The sequence below is a fragment of the Zootermopsis nevadensis genome, unplaced genomic scaffold, assembly GCF_977971745.1.
Source record: "Zootermopsis nevadensis isolate Lab colony 2312 unplaced genomic scaffold, Znev_1.0 Znev_ptg000021l, whole genome shotgun sequence".
Lineage (NCBI taxonomy): Eukaryota > Metazoa > Arthropoda > Insecta > Blattodea > Termopsidae > Zootermopsis > Zootermopsis nevadensis.
In genome coordinates, this window is record NW_028259153.1 from 15,292,001 (window position 1) to 15,311,905 (window position 19,905).

The 19,905-nt window shown below is 36.4% G+C and overlaps 2 protein-coding genes across 7 annotated transcripts; one reads left to right on the top strand and one right to left on the bottom strand.

The window, feature by feature from the left end:
• Positions 1–547: 547 nt before the first annotated feature.
• Positions 548–17,351, bottom strand: Strump (WASH complex subunit strump). 6 transcript variants are annotated; one of them, XM_022083188.2, is made up of 21 exons: positions 17,278–17,351; positions 16,025–16,218; positions 15,497–15,599; positions 14,460–14,651; positions 13,736–13,956; positions 12,721–12,946; positions 12,028–12,168; positions 11,132–11,282; positions 10,172–10,308; positions 9,946–10,063; positions 9,444–9,563; positions 8,740–8,975; positions 7,920–8,171; positions 7,404–7,586; positions 6,245–6,552; positions 5,512–5,674; positions 4,692–4,794; positions 4,095–4,278; positions 3,733–3,959; positions 2,398–2,554; positions 548–1,400 (listed from the first exon to the last, which is right to left on the bottom strand). In XM_022083188.2, exons 2-21 carry the CDS (start codon positions 16,144–16,146, stop codon positions 1,241–1,243), a joined length of 3,504 nt encoding a protein of 1,167 aa, XP_021938880.1. In that variant the 5' UTR covers positions 16,147–16,218; positions 17,278–17,351; the 3' UTR covers positions 548–1,240. The 6 variants fall into 6 exon arrangements, with proteins under 6 accessions (XP_021938880.1, XP_021938879.1, XP_021938876.1 ...); XM_022083187.2 differs by lacking the exon at positions 17,278–17,351 and adding an exon at positions 17,087–17,264 and having other exon boundaries at positions 16,025–16,213; XM_022083184.2 differs by lacking the exon at positions 17,278–17,351 and adding an exon at positions 17,087–17,264.
• ND-B14 (NADH dehydrogenase (ubiquinone) B14 subunit) lies at positions 17,343–19,426 on the top strand. The gene is made up of 3 exons (XM_022083234.2): positions 17,343–17,482; positions 18,201–18,316; positions 19,132–19,426. Exons 1-3 carry the CDS (start codon positions 17,353–17,355, stop codon positions 19,258–19,260), a joined length of 375 nt encoding a protein of 124 aa, XP_021938926.2. The 5' UTR covers positions 17,343–17,352; the 3' UTR covers positions 19,261–19,426.
• Positions 19,427–19,905: the final 479 nt, after the last annotated feature.

A 19,905-nucleotide genomic window follows, 5' to 3' on the forward strand; every position in this document is an offset into this window, starting at 1 on the left:
GCGGATTGTTGACAGCAGTAATGAAACACAACAATATCAAATAAACAAATGACTTAACAATTAGTTTCTTAGGTAAAGGAGTAAAGCATTCTTATGCATGCAGGAGTTCATATAAAAGCTGACCATTGTCGGTCCATATTTACACATTGTTGGTATGGATCTTACATATTTTCCTGACGCTGTTTTGCCGAATGACCCTTCCGTATAGACGTATTTACGTCAATAATGTATTACAAGGTTTGGTAGATTAAAGAGAAAACACAAATTATACATCTCTGAGAAGTCCAACACAAAACTTGAAATTAGTATTTGGTCACAAGCATGTACAATATCCAGTATAAAACACAAATATGTTCACAGATTATGGAACTGATTTCTTGTTAAGCCTGAACAGTGAAGTTGACTGCAGACTGCATTCATTGGATATGATTACTAACACAAGCTGTGGGGCATTTTGGTTTTTGAGCCAAGGGGTCAAAGAGCAATAGCTGCAGATGGACCTGCTGGGGTGGGGGCGGGATGGAATATGTGACTTAACAGAAAATGATGCTCTTAAGACATGATTTAATCAGCTTGTTTTATAAAATACACATAGATACACACACAAACAAAACATTAATAGATTTCTGCTTCAGTACTGTAAACATTTAGAACTTTAACAGTAACAGTATAAAAACAAATACATATTTCCTTATTAACTGTCTAGGAGAGGAATGTTCATTTTAAAAGTATAATTTTATATGTTCCTTTGACACTCTACAACCACTTGTTATTGTGTGTAGTGAGATCAAATGTGAGTTAAACTCTATTTTGCCCAACACTATACTCTGATACTATCGCACATTCAACTGGTGAAATGATGAAAGCAACATGGGGACTGAAAATAAGATAACTTGCATTTTACAATTATTTGTTCATCCTCTCCCCTCCATTAGGTTGGACAATCAAGATACTGCACTTTTATAATTCTTATACAGTCACTGCAGCATACAAATTAGCCCATTCACACCTGGGTTAATTTGTGCATGTCTGCTTGCACAAACCAACCACTTTATGGCAATGCACATTACAAAAGATATTTCCTGACTAATGTAACATGCAATCTATGTGGCACATTTTGTTCAGGTTTGCATTTGATCCTCCGTTCACCTGTGATGAAAGACTGCATTGACTAGGGATGTGCACATCCGAACAGATCATTCGCCTACATCGCACAACAGCTGCTTGACGACTCTGGCATTCAAGAAGTTGATAATGTTTGGTACTGGTCCAAGATCGGTTCGGGGATGTGGGCAGCAAGTGTCTTGCGACTGATTCCTGAGTAGTGTGCAAAACTCTCCAGGAAGTGCAGAGTTGTCACAACTTCATTTGGAAGCTCAGACACTTTCCCACTGCTACTGCTGTACAATGAACAATATTTCATTACAAATTAACTTGTGTTAGCAATTGTTTTGTATACTGTTATTTCCACTTGCATGGTTCAGTCACTAACATGACTGAGTTTTAGATTCCTGGTAAAAGGCAGGAAGTTCTCTCCTCATGAACACATCCAAACCACATTTGGGACCCAACCAGATTCCTATCCAGTGTGCACAGTTGACACCTTTCCCAGCGACCAGAGTGTTAAGCTAATTACACACTTTCAATGAGTGCAATGGTTAAGAATGCATAGGGGTTTACCAGAAAAGCTAATAAAGATGTTATACACAAAAAAGATACTAAAAGCATCAATTGTCTCTTTCAACAATACCAGAAAGATCAAACAAGTGATCCTCAACCTTCAACACTTTTATGTGGTATTTAAAACAAAGACATGTCAAAATCAGCCACAATAAAAATTTACAAACAAATAATTATGTATGATAGCATTAAGCATTTAGTTGCTAGAAGAAAATGAATCTGTAAGAAGATGGCTGTCTTCTGGATTGTAGCACCATGAGTAACTGCTCTGATGATGGAGGCAGCAAGAACCTCCGAAATGCTGGTAAACTTCTACCAGACTACATGGCAGTACAACCCAGAAGAGAGCCACCTCTGGATGCACCAGCGTGAAAACCTCAAATCCTGCAAAGATGTAACAAATTTTGCAGTACATTTTTCCAGTTGTGATAATACGCACATGTAATATAATGTTCACTAGAATTAAGCTGCGGTGCACAGACCACCAGTTAAGAAACAATAAATAAATGTATGAAGTGAAGCTTTCACGGCGACTGAAGTTGATGAAAGACTCAAAGGCTACAAGCTCAAAATGTTGGCAGAAGATATGGTTTGTTCACCATTCAGCCAACTGATGTGGCTTGTAGCCTGAGAGTCTTTCAGTTAAATAAACTATAAATGGAGCCACCAGCCACATCATTTCCATACTAAATTAAAATGTACTACAATAAAAATTACCTTATAGCAGCCTCCATGTGTGACTTCACATATTGTCCAAGGTATAACAAGAACTGGTTACGTATTTCTGGATGGAACTGGCGTAACAACGTCTGCATGCCGACTATAAATGGAACCCCATCCATTGGATCTTGTACCCGACGAGTGATGAGACTTCCTGAACATGAATCACATACAATTTTCATACCAGTGAATAATAAATATTACTTCAACACTGAACTTCAAAACATTTTCAGACACCCACTTTAAATCTCTTCATTGGTACATTAGTAAATGCAGTAGTTGCCCCCCCCCCCCCCATGTTGAATATTTTCAGTGATGCAAGTATTTACTCAATAAAATCTCTCCTTCATATGTTGTTATTTAGTCATCCGTGTTGAACTGATTCACTTATACTGAAGCATTACATTGACTACTGAAATTATTGTCAGTTATTTAATCGGTATCTGGATATTTATATGCCATCTAGATGGGAAATATTAGGACTTAGAATAGTCCATGGTATCTATGACAGTTCAGTCAATGAAAGAAGTATCCATTGATGACAATGATTACACAAAATATGGAAATTTACCGGAATGAAATAATGGAACAATGGTCCTTATACAAGCAAAAATACACAATCACATGATCCACCCTTCCCACCGCAGTCAAAATAGGAAGGAGGTGTCGAGTTCTATGTGTTGTAGGTTCGCTTAGCCCACGCCCCAGACAATAATGTACTCAAACGCACACACATCCAATAGGTGATAAATTTAATTACTTAAAACAAATGCCACATCAATACAGTACTTAATATGAATGCCATATATATATTACTTGGGCCATTGATAACACAACTCTATTACCAACAAAGAAATCTTGATTAAAAATATCCAATACAATCAAGGCCCACACTACAGCCTCACTATTGGTAATACCCCTACGTCTCCCTCGGCTGGGACCACCCCGAGGGACCAGAAATATCAACCACACAGCAGTTGCCCCGTCAACTAACAACAAAACAACAGGACGGGCAACTACTACAATAAAATACAATACCACCTAATGTCACCTCACAGGGCGTACCCAGCCGGAGAGGTTGTCGACCGACCTGCAGCTACAGACCAGCTGAGAGAGAGTGTCTGACTCTTCTTTCTGTGTTCTGGCGAGAAGGGTTGGTCCGCATCAGTTCCCCCTCCAACAAGCTTAACCTCCCCGCACACATGCGCACGCTCCGCCGTCTCAAACACCAGAGCCAGCTCTAGCTTGGCTCACACAAAACAATCAATTTAATTACTTTCCAGTACATTTCGAAATAATCTTCATTTAACAAAATGAGTACAAATAACTTACCAACATTCTTAGCATAGGTAAGTTTGGGAAGTTGAGACACCACAAAGAGAAATGAGAGTACTGAGAAAAACTGCAAATTCTTGGTGGTTACGTAGATCTTCGTGTAAGGATTACTAATGCCAGTCCAATCAAGGTATGTTGATAATTCATAAAGTAGTGGGTTTGACTCCTTTGGGTATGGTTTTGATGGTTCCTTGTAATGGGCTTCAATCTCAGCCAACAATGCACTGTAATGGTAATATTCAAACCAATAACTGTCTTATATAATGTCATGACAAAAAACACATTTCAGTATATCAAGTGCAGAACATGGGACACTTTCCCCAAAGACTGTAAATTTCAAATAATATACTTGCACCTACTCATTCATAACTTGCAGAGCTGATACCAGGTGTTTAGAGTCAAATTTGCAAGATATGTTGAGTTCACAAGTTATGTGCTTCCTCAGTAACTGCATCTGTCCAACTTTCAGCACCCGATCCAAAATCTGGGGCCAAACTCTCTGTGCACGGGATGTATATTGCGAGTAGAATCGTCCAGGATTGCCTGCCAATCAGAGTACTAGGTATCACTGCAGATTATAGGATTTCTCTAAAGGGTTTTAAACATATTTCAAAATTCAGTTTTTATAAAACAAACTCTGTGGTCCAGTACGCCCAGTAAATCTAACCCACACACTGGTTCTCCCACTATGATTTTCAGCTGCTTAGGATATGCCAGAGAACCTATCAGTGTCTGACAATTTTAACATTCCAGGTTTACAATAAGGGGCTTTTAAGACCAAATGCCTGTGACTGTTTATTGAACACACAGGATCTAAACAACATCTCCTCCATTCCAAATGACAGTACACCATGTCAAAAGATTCACTTAACATGTGATTTTACAAGCTACTTCATGTCATCCACTAATAAAACAAATGCTTGTGCCTACAAAAGTTCAAAACCTTCCTTACTCACTGATAATATTACAGCAGGGAGAAAGTCCTTTGGAAACAACTGCAAACATCTCAAGCCAAGCTTTGTCCTGCAAAACTCCTTTCTGCAAGGCATTCAGGTAATTCTAGAAGAGAAAATATAATAGTGAAATCTGCTTCTAAGGTTTCTCACAGAGCTATTAAATTGGAACATTAAAATGAGGTAAATCTTATATACAGGAAATTTAACGCAAACATTAGTGACTTGAGACCACTGAAATCGAATCTTAAATGAAAAAACTTTAAATCTGATAAATAAAATTAAAAATTTCTCCAACATAGTGTATCATGAATGTCAATTCAAGCAGAATCTCATTACTATAGAAACATATTTAGGTTAAGGGTAACCCTGCCCTTGCAAATAAGCAACATGCTATGAAGGCATATCAGGAACATGATTATAAGGCTTCACAGAGTTCAGACCTGGCCATTACAAAGACATGAATGGTTAGCTTCATACTCAGGCATTTTATCCTGGGAAAGAGCTCCCCATACCCACTGAACAGGCTGCATGTGGCCTAGAGCTGTGAACTTGTATATAGATACAAATGTTTCGGAACACCACGCTACCTCCATCTTCGGGGCTGAAGATTGAGGCAGTTGGCATCTACCTACAAGTCTATATGGCGTTACTACCCAGACCATACTGTGATGAAATATTAGTTATAGCAGGTATGTGAGTGAAGAGACAGATTTGCATTTTACTCTTTCACATGTCTCATACCGCAATACAAAGTACATGAGTTCCATGATCATACTTCTGTCGAAAACTAAGATTAAATGCAATAGTTCAGGAAGCGTACCTGTAGTTCTGTGACAATCATAAAGGAGAAAAGACGATCAAGTCCAGTTAGTCCAGCTGTTCCCACTGACTTGGTAATTTTGGAGAAGAACTTTAGATTTATGACTTCATTATGTGTTTTAAGATCATACCAGGCTGTCATGTGTTCAATATAAACTGTCAACCTGAAAATTAAGATGCTAACATAGGAAAACATCACATTATTTGCAGAATTCAGTTCTTCATTTCTGGGTTTGCTTAATTACAAGAGATGGGCAGAAGTAAGTTATGTGCGACTGCAATAAATTATTATTAACCTTACAAAAATGCAAATTCACAAGAACACATCTGTAATGCATAAAAACTGTTGTTCTCTTCTACCTTTCTCTCACATATTTTTCCAACATCCTGTATCAATACTGCAAACTGAAAATGTTACTTATTCGTTCTGGGACACAATGGCAAAAAGCAACATTCATTCGCTCTCTCTCTCTCTCTCTCTAAAATTTATGGTTTTCAAGATACGGAACAGGAACCGTTTTTGAATTTCAGCCAATCACTCTTTCCTGATGTTAAATTTATATGATCACATCACAGGTACCTTTCCACATATAAAGAGTTTTAGATTTTATCTAGAACTGTTTCAAATAGCTGTGTTGGACAGACAATTGCAAATTATTACACAGTATAATTCTTTGTAATAGATATACAGCACTAAATGATAGGTGATCAGTTACGAAGGTCAACCCACTTACTTGGGATCAGTGATTCGTATCAGTTCTCTGGCCAGGCGTCCAATAAAATTGACAGATGTAGTGTCTGTTGGAGGAAACTTTGGAATAGGAATAGTCTTACTCTGATGAACACTCTGCCAATCCTGAACTTTGTTACGCAGGAAACTGTTGCACTCCTGTTCAACATTGTAACTAATAATGCGTGACACTTCTTCTTGCCATATCTTCAACCCGTATATATTCACGTAGTCCTGGATGTACTCAAAAGAGCGACGATATCCATCCATTATCTTCCCCAAAGCTTCTAATTTTCCCAACAGTTCACTTGTCTAAAACACACCACCATGTTCTATGAGTGTTTTTTTAATTCTCTTATATCTGATCAGGTCACTGCACCAAAACATAAAAATTAAAAATGAAAGAGAATTCATGAGACTAAAAACTATTTAAACAGAGTAACTAAATTAGTGTTGAAAATCAAAGCAATTCATGCAGAGTAGCCCATGGAAATGAATGTTTATTAATTGCAAGGAAGGCAGACATGCATGTCCTTTACAGGCATGCAAATGACAAAAGCGAGGAGGCCAGGTACCTCCACCAGCAAAGTTTTCCACAAAAATGTTCAAATAGATGTTCAGAGCCCCCACTTAATGGTACTTGCACCTTGTCGTGGTGGTGGGGCTTGAGTACCTCAGTGACCCCAAGAGCTATGCTGGCAGTAGCATAGCTACTGGTAGGGCCTCCCTAGCCAGATTGGTCGAGGGGGAGAGGTCAGACTAAGACAGGTACCCTGGTCCTCCAGGTTGGGGGTTGGTCGCAAAGCTAACAACCTTGCACCATAAAAAGGAAGATGTTTCGAAACCTCGATCAAAGCCTCGGACAGACGGACCGAATGGAAGAGGAGAATTGAGGAGGCCATGGACTGAACATGGACCGGAGAGCCATAGAAGAAGATGTTCAGAGCACTTTCTATGAAATCTCTGCTTTGAGTGCAGGGGAGTAATGAGAGTATGATAAACTTTGCAGAAAAAAGTAGAGGAGACCTCTGCTTTATATGGACTGTCTCTGATGCTCTGATATGCAGAACTCACCCATATATTTGTGTCAAGTCTTTAAGTTACAACCTGCTCATAATGTGTAAATTGAAGCATAACTCTATAGACACAGGCATCAGTATTACCTTAGCCTTTGGGTTGAAAGTAAGTCCATTGTGAAGGGCAGTTGCAATGTGCTTCACCAGCTCCTTACGAATACCATCCTCTAGGAGTTGTTTCGGGTCAACTCTAATAATCCCCACCAGAGTACTCTTCATCATCAAGATGCCTTCAGTGAACACAGATACAGAATGGGTTAATCTTGCAACCTGTGGGAAACATAATCAGATTCACAGGCAATCAATTTAACAACAGTTAATCTTCATGACATGACCACCACTTTCCCCGGTACAGCACACCATCTTATCCATCTCTCCTCAACCCCAGATTTTATATTCGCTACAGTCTCTTCCAAACTTTAGTCCCAAAAGCTACTGCTGAGTCTCCCACATGTAAGAATGCAATGTGTCAAATATACAACAACTTACTTTTATTCACAACAAAGAATGCAGGTGCACAAATTATGTGATAAATGCAGTTAATACTGGAAACATAAAGTTCATAATTAGTATAATGTTGTAAAATGGATCTTCATGACTAACCTCATGACGGTCTTCCAGTTGTGCATATTCCCTAAGGCGATCTTTATCAAGTCGAGTAGGGAGCTCTTTGATGACCGATGTCTGAAGGGAAACTATTCGAGCCATCAACCCAAACATAGTTTCCGGGATAATATGCAGAACTTTTCGAACATAACCAACCAATTCACCAGAGTAATACTGTGACACTGATACCAGATCAGGACTGTGTGCTTGATTGATACGTAACAGAGGAATTTCCAATGCTGAAGATAACTGAAAACATGAACAGCAAATATTTATGAAGTCCATTTTGTGTAACAACTTATTCTAACAGATGATATCACAGTAGAAGAGATAAAATCAGAAAATGTTGACACTAAATGAGATCTGTAACTCTGACTATATAGTGCAGAATGACAAGATGATTAGTAAGTAGTAAATTTGAAAGGATGTGGAAGGAAATGATTGTGGCTTAATTCAAGGTGCTATACTGACATTTGTCTGGAGGGACTAAAAAAATCCACAAACTTCAGTCACAATAGTTGGTCCTCAAGCCAAGATTTGAACCCAGGACCTCCTGAATACAAAGCAGGAATGCCAACTGCTCAGCCACAATATTTGGGGAGCAACAAAAAAGGAAGAAGAAAAGACAGAGAATAAGAAAACAGAATAACAGAAAGAGAATGAAGAATATAAAAAGTAAAAGAGGCAGAATGAATAGATAAAAAGAATAGAAAATAGATGTGGCAGAGAAGAGAGGAGACATTGAGGAAGGAGGGAGGAAGTTAGCAGAATTTTAATACAGTTAACATGTATCCTTATACCACACACTCTCCCTCACCTTGAGGAATGTCGCACGAAGTTTGATGACCAATGAAGGATCCTTCTTGATTCCTTCCTGCATGATACTGGTGTATGAATCAACAATTTCCCATGCATAACTAAGATCTCCAACAATCTGCAGGGTGATGAGAACATCCTCTTTGATGTTGATGGTGCGAATCATTTGATGCAGGTATAGTCTTGTGTCAGCTAGGAACTGTCGCACTTGTAGATTACTTTCTAACTGGTGGAACTCTGACAAGGGGCCAGTTTCCATTAATAACAATAACTGTTCAATACATGAAGTACATTTAATACAGATAGACCTACATGGCATTTTCGGGTTTGTTCTAATCCCATCTTTAAGCGATAGATAAGTTTACATGTTTCGTTTTCTATATTAGTGATACCAGCTGGGGATAAACCCACATTTGTTTGAATACCCTAGGTTCCAAGTTTGATCTTGACTGCTGCCTCCAAAATCAAAAATTAAAATTAAAAAGAAAAAGCATCTGCCAGTATGATAACCAGTTACCTAAAGAAAGATAAGGTTCTCTAAATTCTACACGTTGGCCTATTTGTGTCACGCACCACATCAGTCAGTGATGATGGGCATAGGCAGTTCACATCATTTCAGTTGATTATCCACAAAGATTTAACTGCAATGGAAGATACATTTAATGAAATACACAATTTTTAGGTAAGATTTTGTACTTTTCTTACCTTGAACTTCCTGAAGAGCCTGTATAAGCTGCCCTATCTTTCTGCCTGATGCTGTTGCATCTTCATGCTTCAAGGAGTCTATTTGCTTCCCCATTGCTGCAAACCATGACTGAAGATTTTCTGTAAACAAGCACAATTTCGAAGTTACTAAGAAAATAATGCGGCAGAGTGCATTATTTTGCATTTCAGCTAACTTCTGTGTACTTGTAATTAACTGCACATACAAAATTACTGACCCACATAAAATAATCAGTAATAATTTTTATGATGGTGGTGCCAAAACCTAGAAGAAGAAGAAAGAGAAAAAGGAGATGAAGATTATCATCTTCATCATCACTGTTGTGTAAACCTCAGCTCTTACTGGTCCTTCGTGTTTTTGCCTTTATTGTGAAGTTAGAGCATACAGCCACAAAAAATATCACATAAACAGAACACGTTCAAAATGAAGAAGAGTAAATAGACAATGTTACAGCCAACTGAAGATGTTCATATCTATATTTACCATTTTTTTCAACTCTAGTGAGAGGCTTTGTCCCTGAAAACACCTCAGACAGCTCCATCATGCGCTCGACACCTTCTTTCTTGTATTTTTCCCATTTGTTCTGTTTCTCCATCAGCAACTTCAACATTAAACAAAAACATAGACAGTTGTCTAGATTCTTGTAGTCACAAAAGTACAACCCTGCCTTTCCAGCACAAATGTATTAACATAATTAAATGTAACTCACATGTTTGAACATATCTTTAATCTTGAGTTCAAATTGTGCTGTGTTCAATAATAATTCAAATACTTGCAGAGGATTACACTTGGCATCAGCAGTCACTTGGTCTCGAATTTGCTTGCACCGTTTATTCCCTTCCCAAGCTTGAAAAAAAAAATCCAAAAAACACTTTAAAATCAAAGGATCATTTTCCAGGTATTTTGTGAAAAGGAAAGAGAAATTTGATGATCCACATTGACTTTCTGCAGCAAAGATTAGACAGTATGTAAACATAATTAAAGCAGAATCATGGCATCATATAAACCCTTGTTGAGGTTGTCATTAATCTACAGGATGAGGTAAGACCAAAATTCTTCAATACAACAACTAAACTGTGCTATTATATTAATTATTATTTATTAAAATTATGATCCTGAAATTAATGTAACTACTTTGTGATGTAGTATGTGTGTATGGTAAAAACAATGCAAATTTAAACCAAGATGGCCATCTTCTGGGTTGTAGCACCATGCAGTCTGGTAGAAGTTTACCAGACTCACCACCATGAAAACATCAAACCCTAATTTTTTACAAATGTTTTTGAATTAACCATATTAACCCATACTTAATCCAAAAACACATTTGTCTAAATTTGTCTTGATTAAGTATATTTCCCTATGAAAAACCAAAAGCTGTACAAAACTAGACCACATAAGAAATGGAATTATAAGAACTGAAATGAATATATATCCTGTAAATGATACAACAGAGCAACATCATAATAATTGGTTTCAACATTTAAATAGGATGCAAGATAAATGATTACCAAAAAGAGCACTTCAGTACGGACCTTCGGGAAAGAAAGATATAGGAAAACCAAAAAATATGGTGAGACATATTGTGAAGATGGAACAGATAAATTTCCTAATCAATGGAGCGATGCATGTAAAGACTTTCTGACACCTGATATTATGAACTGTATCATACCAGGACCAGGTGAGGATGCATGTAGCATGATCCAACGCAGAGTAACATTGCATTCACGGACCACATTTGTCACTTTGCTAACATGATCTAAGACATTCTCTTCAATCAATGCTCCTTCTTTCAACAGCTGTTGAGTATGAGGTATCATTTTCTGCAAAAGTAAAAAATCATAAATTACATGTCTTATGTTGATCAGGTTTCTTACTAATCAACTTACCCTCTCACATCAAATTTCTGTTTCCCGATAAAAAATCAAAGTGTCATATTTAGTCATTCACCCTGTGGTGAGATTTTAATACTGTAAATGTGCATACCCAAATGGAAGATAATGTTGAATTATACCTTCTTCTTGTTTTCATTTTTTTATTAAGGCCAGCATCAGTGGTGGGGAGAGGAGGTTTGTAATGATGATGGTAAGGAGAGGAGTCAAAACAGTTCACAAAATCAAGTGACCATCACAAACTACTTCTCAAAATAAACATCAATTGTGTATAAAAATTTAATTTGTGAAACAGATTTAACTGGTAAGAATTTCACTGTCACAATCTGTTAGGCAACAGCAGGGAATATCTTAACCAGCTGAATACTATTAAGGAGAACTCTGTTTCATACAGTTAAATGTACATCAAAGTTAAAGGCAAACAGTTTGTTAAGTACAGGTCACTGCCCACTCAATTTACATTCACTGCAGCATACAAACCAAGCCGTAAGATATTTTCAAGTGGTGCATTTGACTTAAGGTAAATGAAAACTTGGCAGACAATGTATAATGCAAAGCTGATTAATCAGAAGCTCAGTTTCTCACTCATTCAGTGTGATTAATAACAACTTTGACTGCACTTCATTTCTCTCAAATGTTTTAATATAAATGGACAGAATACAATTGAGATCTTAACCTGCATTCTTTTAGCATAACGGGCAGCAATGTCCAGCACATTGGAAGAGTCAAGAGTGTTACTCAGAGCTGTACGAGCTGCTTTATATGGTTCCCATGAGTCAACTAAATTCACTGTGATTCCCATGTAGATGCTTATCACCTAAACAAAAAAATTAATGTTCTAATATAAACAAACAAAACATACAATTTAATTACACAATTACATATGAAACACAACAGTTTTCACTAGTATGTAAATGTTTCTGATGCATAGTACAAACTCATAATTCAGCAACTAAATGTCTAGGTTAAGTGATTAGTACTTCTGTGCAGTGACAGCAAACTATGCTCTGTTCCTCCACACAAATACTGGAACAATGCCTTAAAACAGGCTACACCTTCCACCCACATTATTACTAATTCCCAATCCATCACAGAAGCCATATAATGTATATAAATAAAAAAAAAATTGAAGTTTCCTGAAAAAATTTGAATTCAGAATTTTTCCAAAATTGATGGTTTTGTGTGCCTTTTGGACAATTTCCAGGATAATTTGATTTCTTGAAAAATTTACAATATTCAAAAAAAATCAACACAGCTTTGTTTTTAATTTCACAATATTTCATCAACGGCAAAAGTTATCTTATGTCAAAACAACTATGAGGAAATATTAGACTATTACACAAACAAAAACCCTGGTGTAATGACTCACCCAGTTGTCAGGAAAGTACTTATCAACTATCTCTCGCATCTTGGCAGTTTGTGTATGAAGAACAGAAGGTGCAAAGAACAGACAAATGTACAGCATGGCTGCTTGAGTTGCTAGTGCAGTGCTGCGGTGTTCAGGGAAAGGGTACGCTGAAATCTGATTATATATATCATCTGACCTCAGCCGTCCCAGCACCATGTTTACATATAAAACATTCACAGGGATACGCCTGAAAACAAACACAGTGTTATGCGAAAGAAAAATAAATGAGAAATATAATTGGTATAAACATATTCACAGCAGAAAAGCAGATCGTACTTCTTTGCCTCTCATACCAGTCAGAAGGAAAACAAGCCTGCTAGATTTGAAACCATCAGTTCATTTAATTCTTGGTACATATCAGTGGTTGAGGCTGCACAAACTACACCAATTCATTAACAGAAAGCTGTTTCATCTACAATGCATAATGTGCACTTCTATGTGTCAGAACTTTTCCATCCATAACAAAAGGGATAAGAACATAAAAAATGCAGACACCAAATAAATGGCAATTGTGAAAACCAAGGACTAAATGGAAATATCAAATCAGGTAAGGTATTAAAATAAGAAGGGATTAAGCAAACACAAGAGAAGCTCTCATGTGAGGATAGAAACATGGTCATGAGTTTTTGATATTCTTTGTACTTCAGTGCAAGCAAAGAAAACCTTACAGGCCTATACAAGTCTGTCTGATTGTTGTATGTTTCATCACAACATTGCAAGAATGACGTTACATCAGTGTTTTAAAACAATGACCTTCAATAATACTGCTGCACTGATGACCTCAGACAGCAGAGTTGTATTTTTTTATTTCCTTTGTTGCCTTTATGACATCATCACCCACAATGGGGTAAAATTTCAGTTACTCTCAAAAGCACACCTTTCCAACCTTTGCTCATAAAATGACCTACCGAGATGAAAATGGTTGATGAACAAAATCTCAGGTATTGTAAATTCATGTATGTAAAATGGTACTAACTTGAAATAAACCTCTGGGTAGTTGGGTGCCCTCTTTGAGGCTGAAGTGTTAGTAAATCCAGTGGAGCGAAGCAACTTGCAGACATCATCGATATTGCTTTCTGTACTGGATCTCTGTGCACTGTAGCGGTAGTATGACACAAGCATTCTTTCCCTTACCACACCTTCAATATGAAGGTCCACTACAAGTAGCATCACTCCATATAAATAGAGTGCCTCACACTGCAAGGAAAGAATATCATGCACCATCTTATAAAGAAAAATCCACATATTTGCTTCTAACTTTCCAAGAGATATTAACTCCATGGTAATTGCTTGGCTGATCAAGAAGCTCACTATTCCTTTCAAAATCTTTTTGAACCCAAATATTTATTACCATGTTCACAGACCTCTTCAAAAGACCTTATACTGCTATCCTAACACAGGTTATCCAGTCCACACAATAATTTCCTATTTCTTTCAAATCTATTTATTATCATCATCCCATTTACACACAGGTCTTTCGAATGGTTTCTTCTCTTGAGGTTTCCTGATCAAAGTTCTGTACATTTCTAATTTATTCTACATGTTCTACTTATCTCATCATTCTTGATTTAATCACAATTTGTTTATCAGTTAACAATATTATGTTTACAGCACAAACCATGAAATTCCTCACCATGTAATTTCAAAACCTGTGTGATTACCTCCTGTATAACACAATCAGCAAATGACATTAAACAAACCATTAGCTGCTTGCCCTCTTCACTGAGAAGCACACTTTCTAAAGTCTGTTGTATGAACAGGCCTTCCTCTAAGTCATCCAGGAAACGATTCAAGTCCGTAATATATTTGTGCAAACTCTCAAACACCAGGTAGAAACGTGTGAGAATTTCAGTGTAGTTTTCTCTGAATTCTTCATCCAAGTCTTGTAATTGCTATAATGGAACACAACACATTTCTACATTACTTTTAATGGGAAGGTGAGAGTAAAAAATTGTAAAACAAGTTCATAATGATCTGTCAACTGAAACACAAGACTTTTAATGATAGTCCCAACATAATATTTATAAATCATGAAGACCCCAAATTAAATACGAGCTGCAAAATGTGCACTGCCACATGGAGAAATCATATATATGTTTTTTAAGTATGGGACGATCCTTAACTTGTGCAACCTATATTACTGTCAGATTTCTCTCGTGCAAAAAAAATAATATTTAATTAATTACATACATTTGGTATTACTGGAACATGGCAAGCATATGTTGAGCTGCCTACAAGCAACAATGCAATGAACAGATTTCAACAACATTCATTGCAGTCACCAAGAAACTAATTACAAAACTTGGTTACTAAGATGGATTAATGTACAAATATGCAAAAAGGGTTATTAATGTTACATTCTAGAATAAGTATAGTTTATGTTCTTACAGTTAGTCTCAGCAAAAACACCAAAATGTTGTTTCTTCAGTCTTCTTTCAACTTCCTTCTAACTTTTACTAATGCAATAATCAGCACAGTCCATTTGTCATCATGGCAGATATGTATGAACTCACACTCTGTGTGTGAGCGGAAATATACAATATACAAAAAACAGTAATATGCCAGATGGTAATACCATAGATGGAGGCAGTGTGCTCAGTGAAAGACTACCAGTAAGCCACAGGTAGGGGGCTGGAGGTGAAACAGAAGTAAAGCTAAACTCAATTCTTCATCTTTCCTTTTAATTTTCTATTTTAATAAAAGGTTTATATTTCTAGTGATGAAAGCCAGTACTTACAGGGTTACTGTCTATTTTCTGATCAAACTCATCAGACATTTTAAAGTAGCTGAAATCTGAAATGATTTCTCCATACTTCTGTTGGTCTTGTTTTGTTTCTAGCCTAAAAATAAATAAAACATTGCAATGTTGTATTGTATACATTAATAAAGATAGTAATAACATGATGTAAAGTTGCTCCTGTAATCAAACACCATCTATGAAAGTGCAAAAATGGTGTGGAGGTAAGAACACACATATTCATAATCTCACAATTATATGGAGGGTTATTAGTCACATTCTGACTCTACCAACATTTCCCCTAAGAAATCACACACAATAAATGTTAATACTATAAAATTCCAGGTGAATCCCTGAGCTACAAACTGCAAAGTGGAGGTTATACACAACTGATATGGATGGAAATTAAATTTACTCTACAAATCTGGTGTAGGCTTCCTGCATCAATTAAACTGAAATCTACTTATTTCTTTCAAAATAAAATATGTGGACAGGCAGACTTTATGTAAAGAATGCATATAAGCTTACCTGAAAACTGGTGGAATATAATCTTTGAGACGCAGAAGTTCCGCAATAATCGCATTCCCTCTTGAGACAAGACGAAGGATACTCTGTCCACAAGGGTTATTCTCAGCAAGAAATTCTGCCATACTGTTGCAGTTTTCAAATGTAATGGACTTCAAGGCATTTTAAGCAGGACTTTTATATTGTACAATTCTACTCTGAAAGAGTTGATGAATAAATGTATGTCATAAAATTTATAACATTGTAAACTTTTTGTTTTTGTTTGTGGGGTAAAACGCATGTCAGCTTCTAAAGCTATCTGAGCCTGTCTATTATTTGACCCTTTAAAATTATTTAGCATGTTGGAGTGCTTAAGTCTTTGGGTAACTGGTAGGATGGTGAGGACATATAGCAACACATTCTTTCGAATGAAGAGTTCTATTTCTTGTTACCCTTAAAGGGTCATCCGCACCCCAAAGTTCCAACCATTTCAGTTTAAATATGACAAACTTTTTGTTGAGAATGAAAATCTCTTAAGTAAGATTTGAGGTTTTCACAGCAGTGAGTATGAAGATTTCTGTCTTCTGGGTTGTTGTGCTGTGTAGTCTGGTCGATGTTAATCAACGTTCCAGAGGTCATACTGCCTCCATCGTCAGGGCGCCCTGATGATGGAGGCAGTTTGACCTCTGAAACGTTGGTTAACATCGACCAGACTACACAGCGCAACAACCCAGAAGACAGAAATCTTCAGAATCTCATAAGTTCTTTCTAAAACGAACGAAACACGAAAGGGACGTTAGGAGATGGGTAGTAGCAGCTTTGGGAACGACGGCTCGATCCTGCCCGTTACTGATTGTACTTTCCCCCAAAGTTATATTTACAGAAAAAAACAATATCAAATGTAAAACACAATTAATATCAAACATGTCGAACTGCCAACAAATATAAAATGGGTATGAAAATAAAATACCAAACCACAGACCGTTAGTAGCCTGTACCTTATCTCGTCCAATTATACAACTAGGTTGGAATCCGAATCGCTCATTATAATTATTTATTTAAAAATATCCTATAACGTAAACATACTTCGTAGTGCCACACCAGATGCTATTTACGCCACAGTCACTGATTTAAATAGTAAAATATGCAGCCACATCAGAGAAATGAGTTAATGAATATAAGAAAAGGTTAGAAAAACTATATTTTGTTAGCAATTAATCTACACATGGTCCGCCTACTTTCCTGGAGAAAATATTTCACTTTATGGATATGCTTACAAATCCTCATGTTGTATTTTCCGATGGGAATTTCATTTTTGATGTATGGCATTTCTGATCGTCTTCTGCTAAATCATGGCGACCCAAGAAACTGTTAGGAAAGTGTTGCAACAAGTAAGACCAATTTTGTCCGTTGATCGTAACGAGGCAAGGAAAAGAGTTTTTAATTTATACAAAGCATGGTACAGACAAATTCCTTACGTTGGTAAGTGTCGTATATATTTTGAAACATTCAAGTAACGCAAACATAACCAACAAGTTTAGAAGTTGATATATTATTAGTGTATTTTAGTTTATTTTACTGACAAACAAAAGTAATCTTACTTTGCAAAATATAAGGAGAATAATAATCGGTGTTATGTTTTCGCTTATAGTGGATCGTGCAATTGGACAGTGATTATTATATATAGATTACAGGTGTAAGGATTAATGGCCATAGGATGTTTAGAACTGGTTGTACCAGCAAATCATATTTATAAATTTTATCTTAGCAGAACAAGGAAAGATTTTGCAAGTATTAACAGTAACCTACAAACTCCTTGATCTTTTATCATCTGTAAGCAATAACTTTTACAAATAGAGCCAAAACTTATTAATTGGATTCAGTTATTGCTATCATAGTGACATACAAACCTGTAAATAACGTGGCATAAGGTAACTTGTGTTAGAAACACTAAATTGATAAACTAGTACAACCATAAGTAAAAGTAGAAGTTTGTGCAAGAGACCAAGTTATTTAAGTAGTTGATTTTCTTGATTGCATTAATACCCTCATAACATCTGCATGTGACTTATGTCAATTTAATAATAAATATTATCAGGAATTTACTATAGGATTGCATATGCAAATAGGCACTATCTTTCCACTTCATTATATGAAGATTTGGATAAGTTTCTGACATCAGTATTTTTAACTTTTCTAGTGTTGGACTATGATATTCCTAAATCAGCGAAACAGTGCCGAGCCAAACTCAGAGAAGAATTTGAGAAACACTGTTATATTACAGATATAAGAGTAATTGATATGCTTGTTATTAAGGTAGGTATACAAGATATATTAGTATGTTACATTTATAGTAAAAGTCATTTTCTTAATGACTTGTAGGGGTTCAAGTATTACAGATTATAGAGTTTTTACAGAATTGTCTGATTCATTAGACCACGAGCAAACTAAGAGATTTCCCCACAATAGGAACAATGATAACCCAAGAAATATTTTATTTGCTTTCATTCAGATTCTTGTAATCAGTTATGTATGGAACCTTCACCCTTGCCACCCTTAAGGCATACAGGGGCATGAAGATACAGCTCCAGATATTCTAGATCTCAGCACTATGGAGTTGAGCTTCATACTTTGGCCCCTTTTTATGTCTGGGAAGGTAACTCCCAGTTAATAGGCTAATGGACCATTAAGCTAATCTGTATGTGGTGGCAAAAGGTTCCTTTGTCAAGAAACAAATCATGTGCATATATCCCACATCGAGTTACGGAGCTGCCATGGTTGATGCAAATATTAAGAAAATAAAGTTCCTAAAATGGTTTGACTAGTTTCATGAACAATGCAACTCAAATTAAGAGATGATCTTGAGTGTCTAACACTTCTACTAAGTAATCAACATGCCTGACCTCTGATCTCCTGAGAAATTATGGGCTCCATTTCTAAGTTGGATGGTACTTACAAGATTAACTTAATTACCTTGACAATGGCAAGGCACTTACCAAGGTGATTTTCTGTTCCCTTATATAAGGATGATGAAAATAATAATGATGTGTAGCAGAGGATATAATAGCTTAATGTCATGTCCAATCCATTATGGAGACCTGTTATTCATTTTAATTTTGTTTGTTTTTCAGGGTCAGATGGAACTTAAAGAAACTGTTGAAATTTGGAAGCAGAAGAGCCATGTGATGTCATATTTCAAGGAAACTGCTGAACCAAAACCTACAGACTTTTTATCTAAATTCTTTACAGGCCATGAATAAAGTCAATGCATTAAATGGTTTGATAAGTAGAACTAAATACTGAGTTATTAAAAAAACATGCCCAATAGTCTCTTGTACAGATATAAAATGTTAAAAGACTGTAAATAAATTTTGTGACATTTAATTGTGGCACAGAATCTTTGATAATATAGTATTTGCTAAACTGGTCAAGAATGTTAATTATAATGAAGAGGTTTGCAGGAGCCTCCTACTTATCCATTTTCTGAACAATATCTCCCAAATGGTCTATTCTGTTCAGGTTTTCCACCAAAATCACTCCATGGAGGTGAGTCCTTGAAAAGCTAATAGTACACTTACATAGTCAAGAAATTACCATCATTTTATGGAACCTGAAGGTACAATACTATGGGTGACAGTAATGAAAGGACCTTGCATGTTCATGTAGCAGACACACTCTAGAGATCTGTTTGTGAGATACATGTTCAAAACTTATTTAAGCTGACAGTCATCCTGCGATTTTTCTTGTGTTGCTCAGTGTAAGCCAATTCTGGGCTTTTACCTTCAAATAGATATTGACCATCTTATTCAAAATTTTACCTACACATCACTGAGGATAACTCCCTCATCTCATTTGATACCATACATATAAAAGCACTATATTATAACCTCTGCAGATGAAACAGA

Coding starts and splice junctions, on each gene's coding strand:
- Strump (XM_022083188.2), bottom strand. CDS start 16,146: ATGGCAGAATTTCTTGCTGAGAATAACCCTTGTGGACAGAGTATCCTT. Junction 6,553..7,403: donor CTTTCAACCCAAAGGCTAAG/GTAATACTGATG, acceptor GGTGTGTTTTAG/ACAAGTGAACTGTTGGGAAA. Junction 4,795..5,511: donor TGATTGTCACAGAACTACAG/GTACGCTTCCTG, acceptor TTTCTCTTCTAG/AATTACCTGAATGCCTTGCA.
- ND-B14 (XM_022083234.2), top strand. CDS start 17,353: ATGGCGACCCAAGAAACTGTTAGGAAAGTGTTGCAACAAGTAAGACCA. Junction 17,483..18,200: donor CAGACAAATTCCTTACGTTG/GTAAGTGTCGTA, acceptor TAACTTTTCTAG/TGTTGGACTATGATATTCCT. Junction 18,317..19,131: donor TTGATATGCTTGTTATTAAG/GTAGGTATACAA, acceptor TTTGTTTTTCAG/GGTCAGATGGAACTTAAAGA.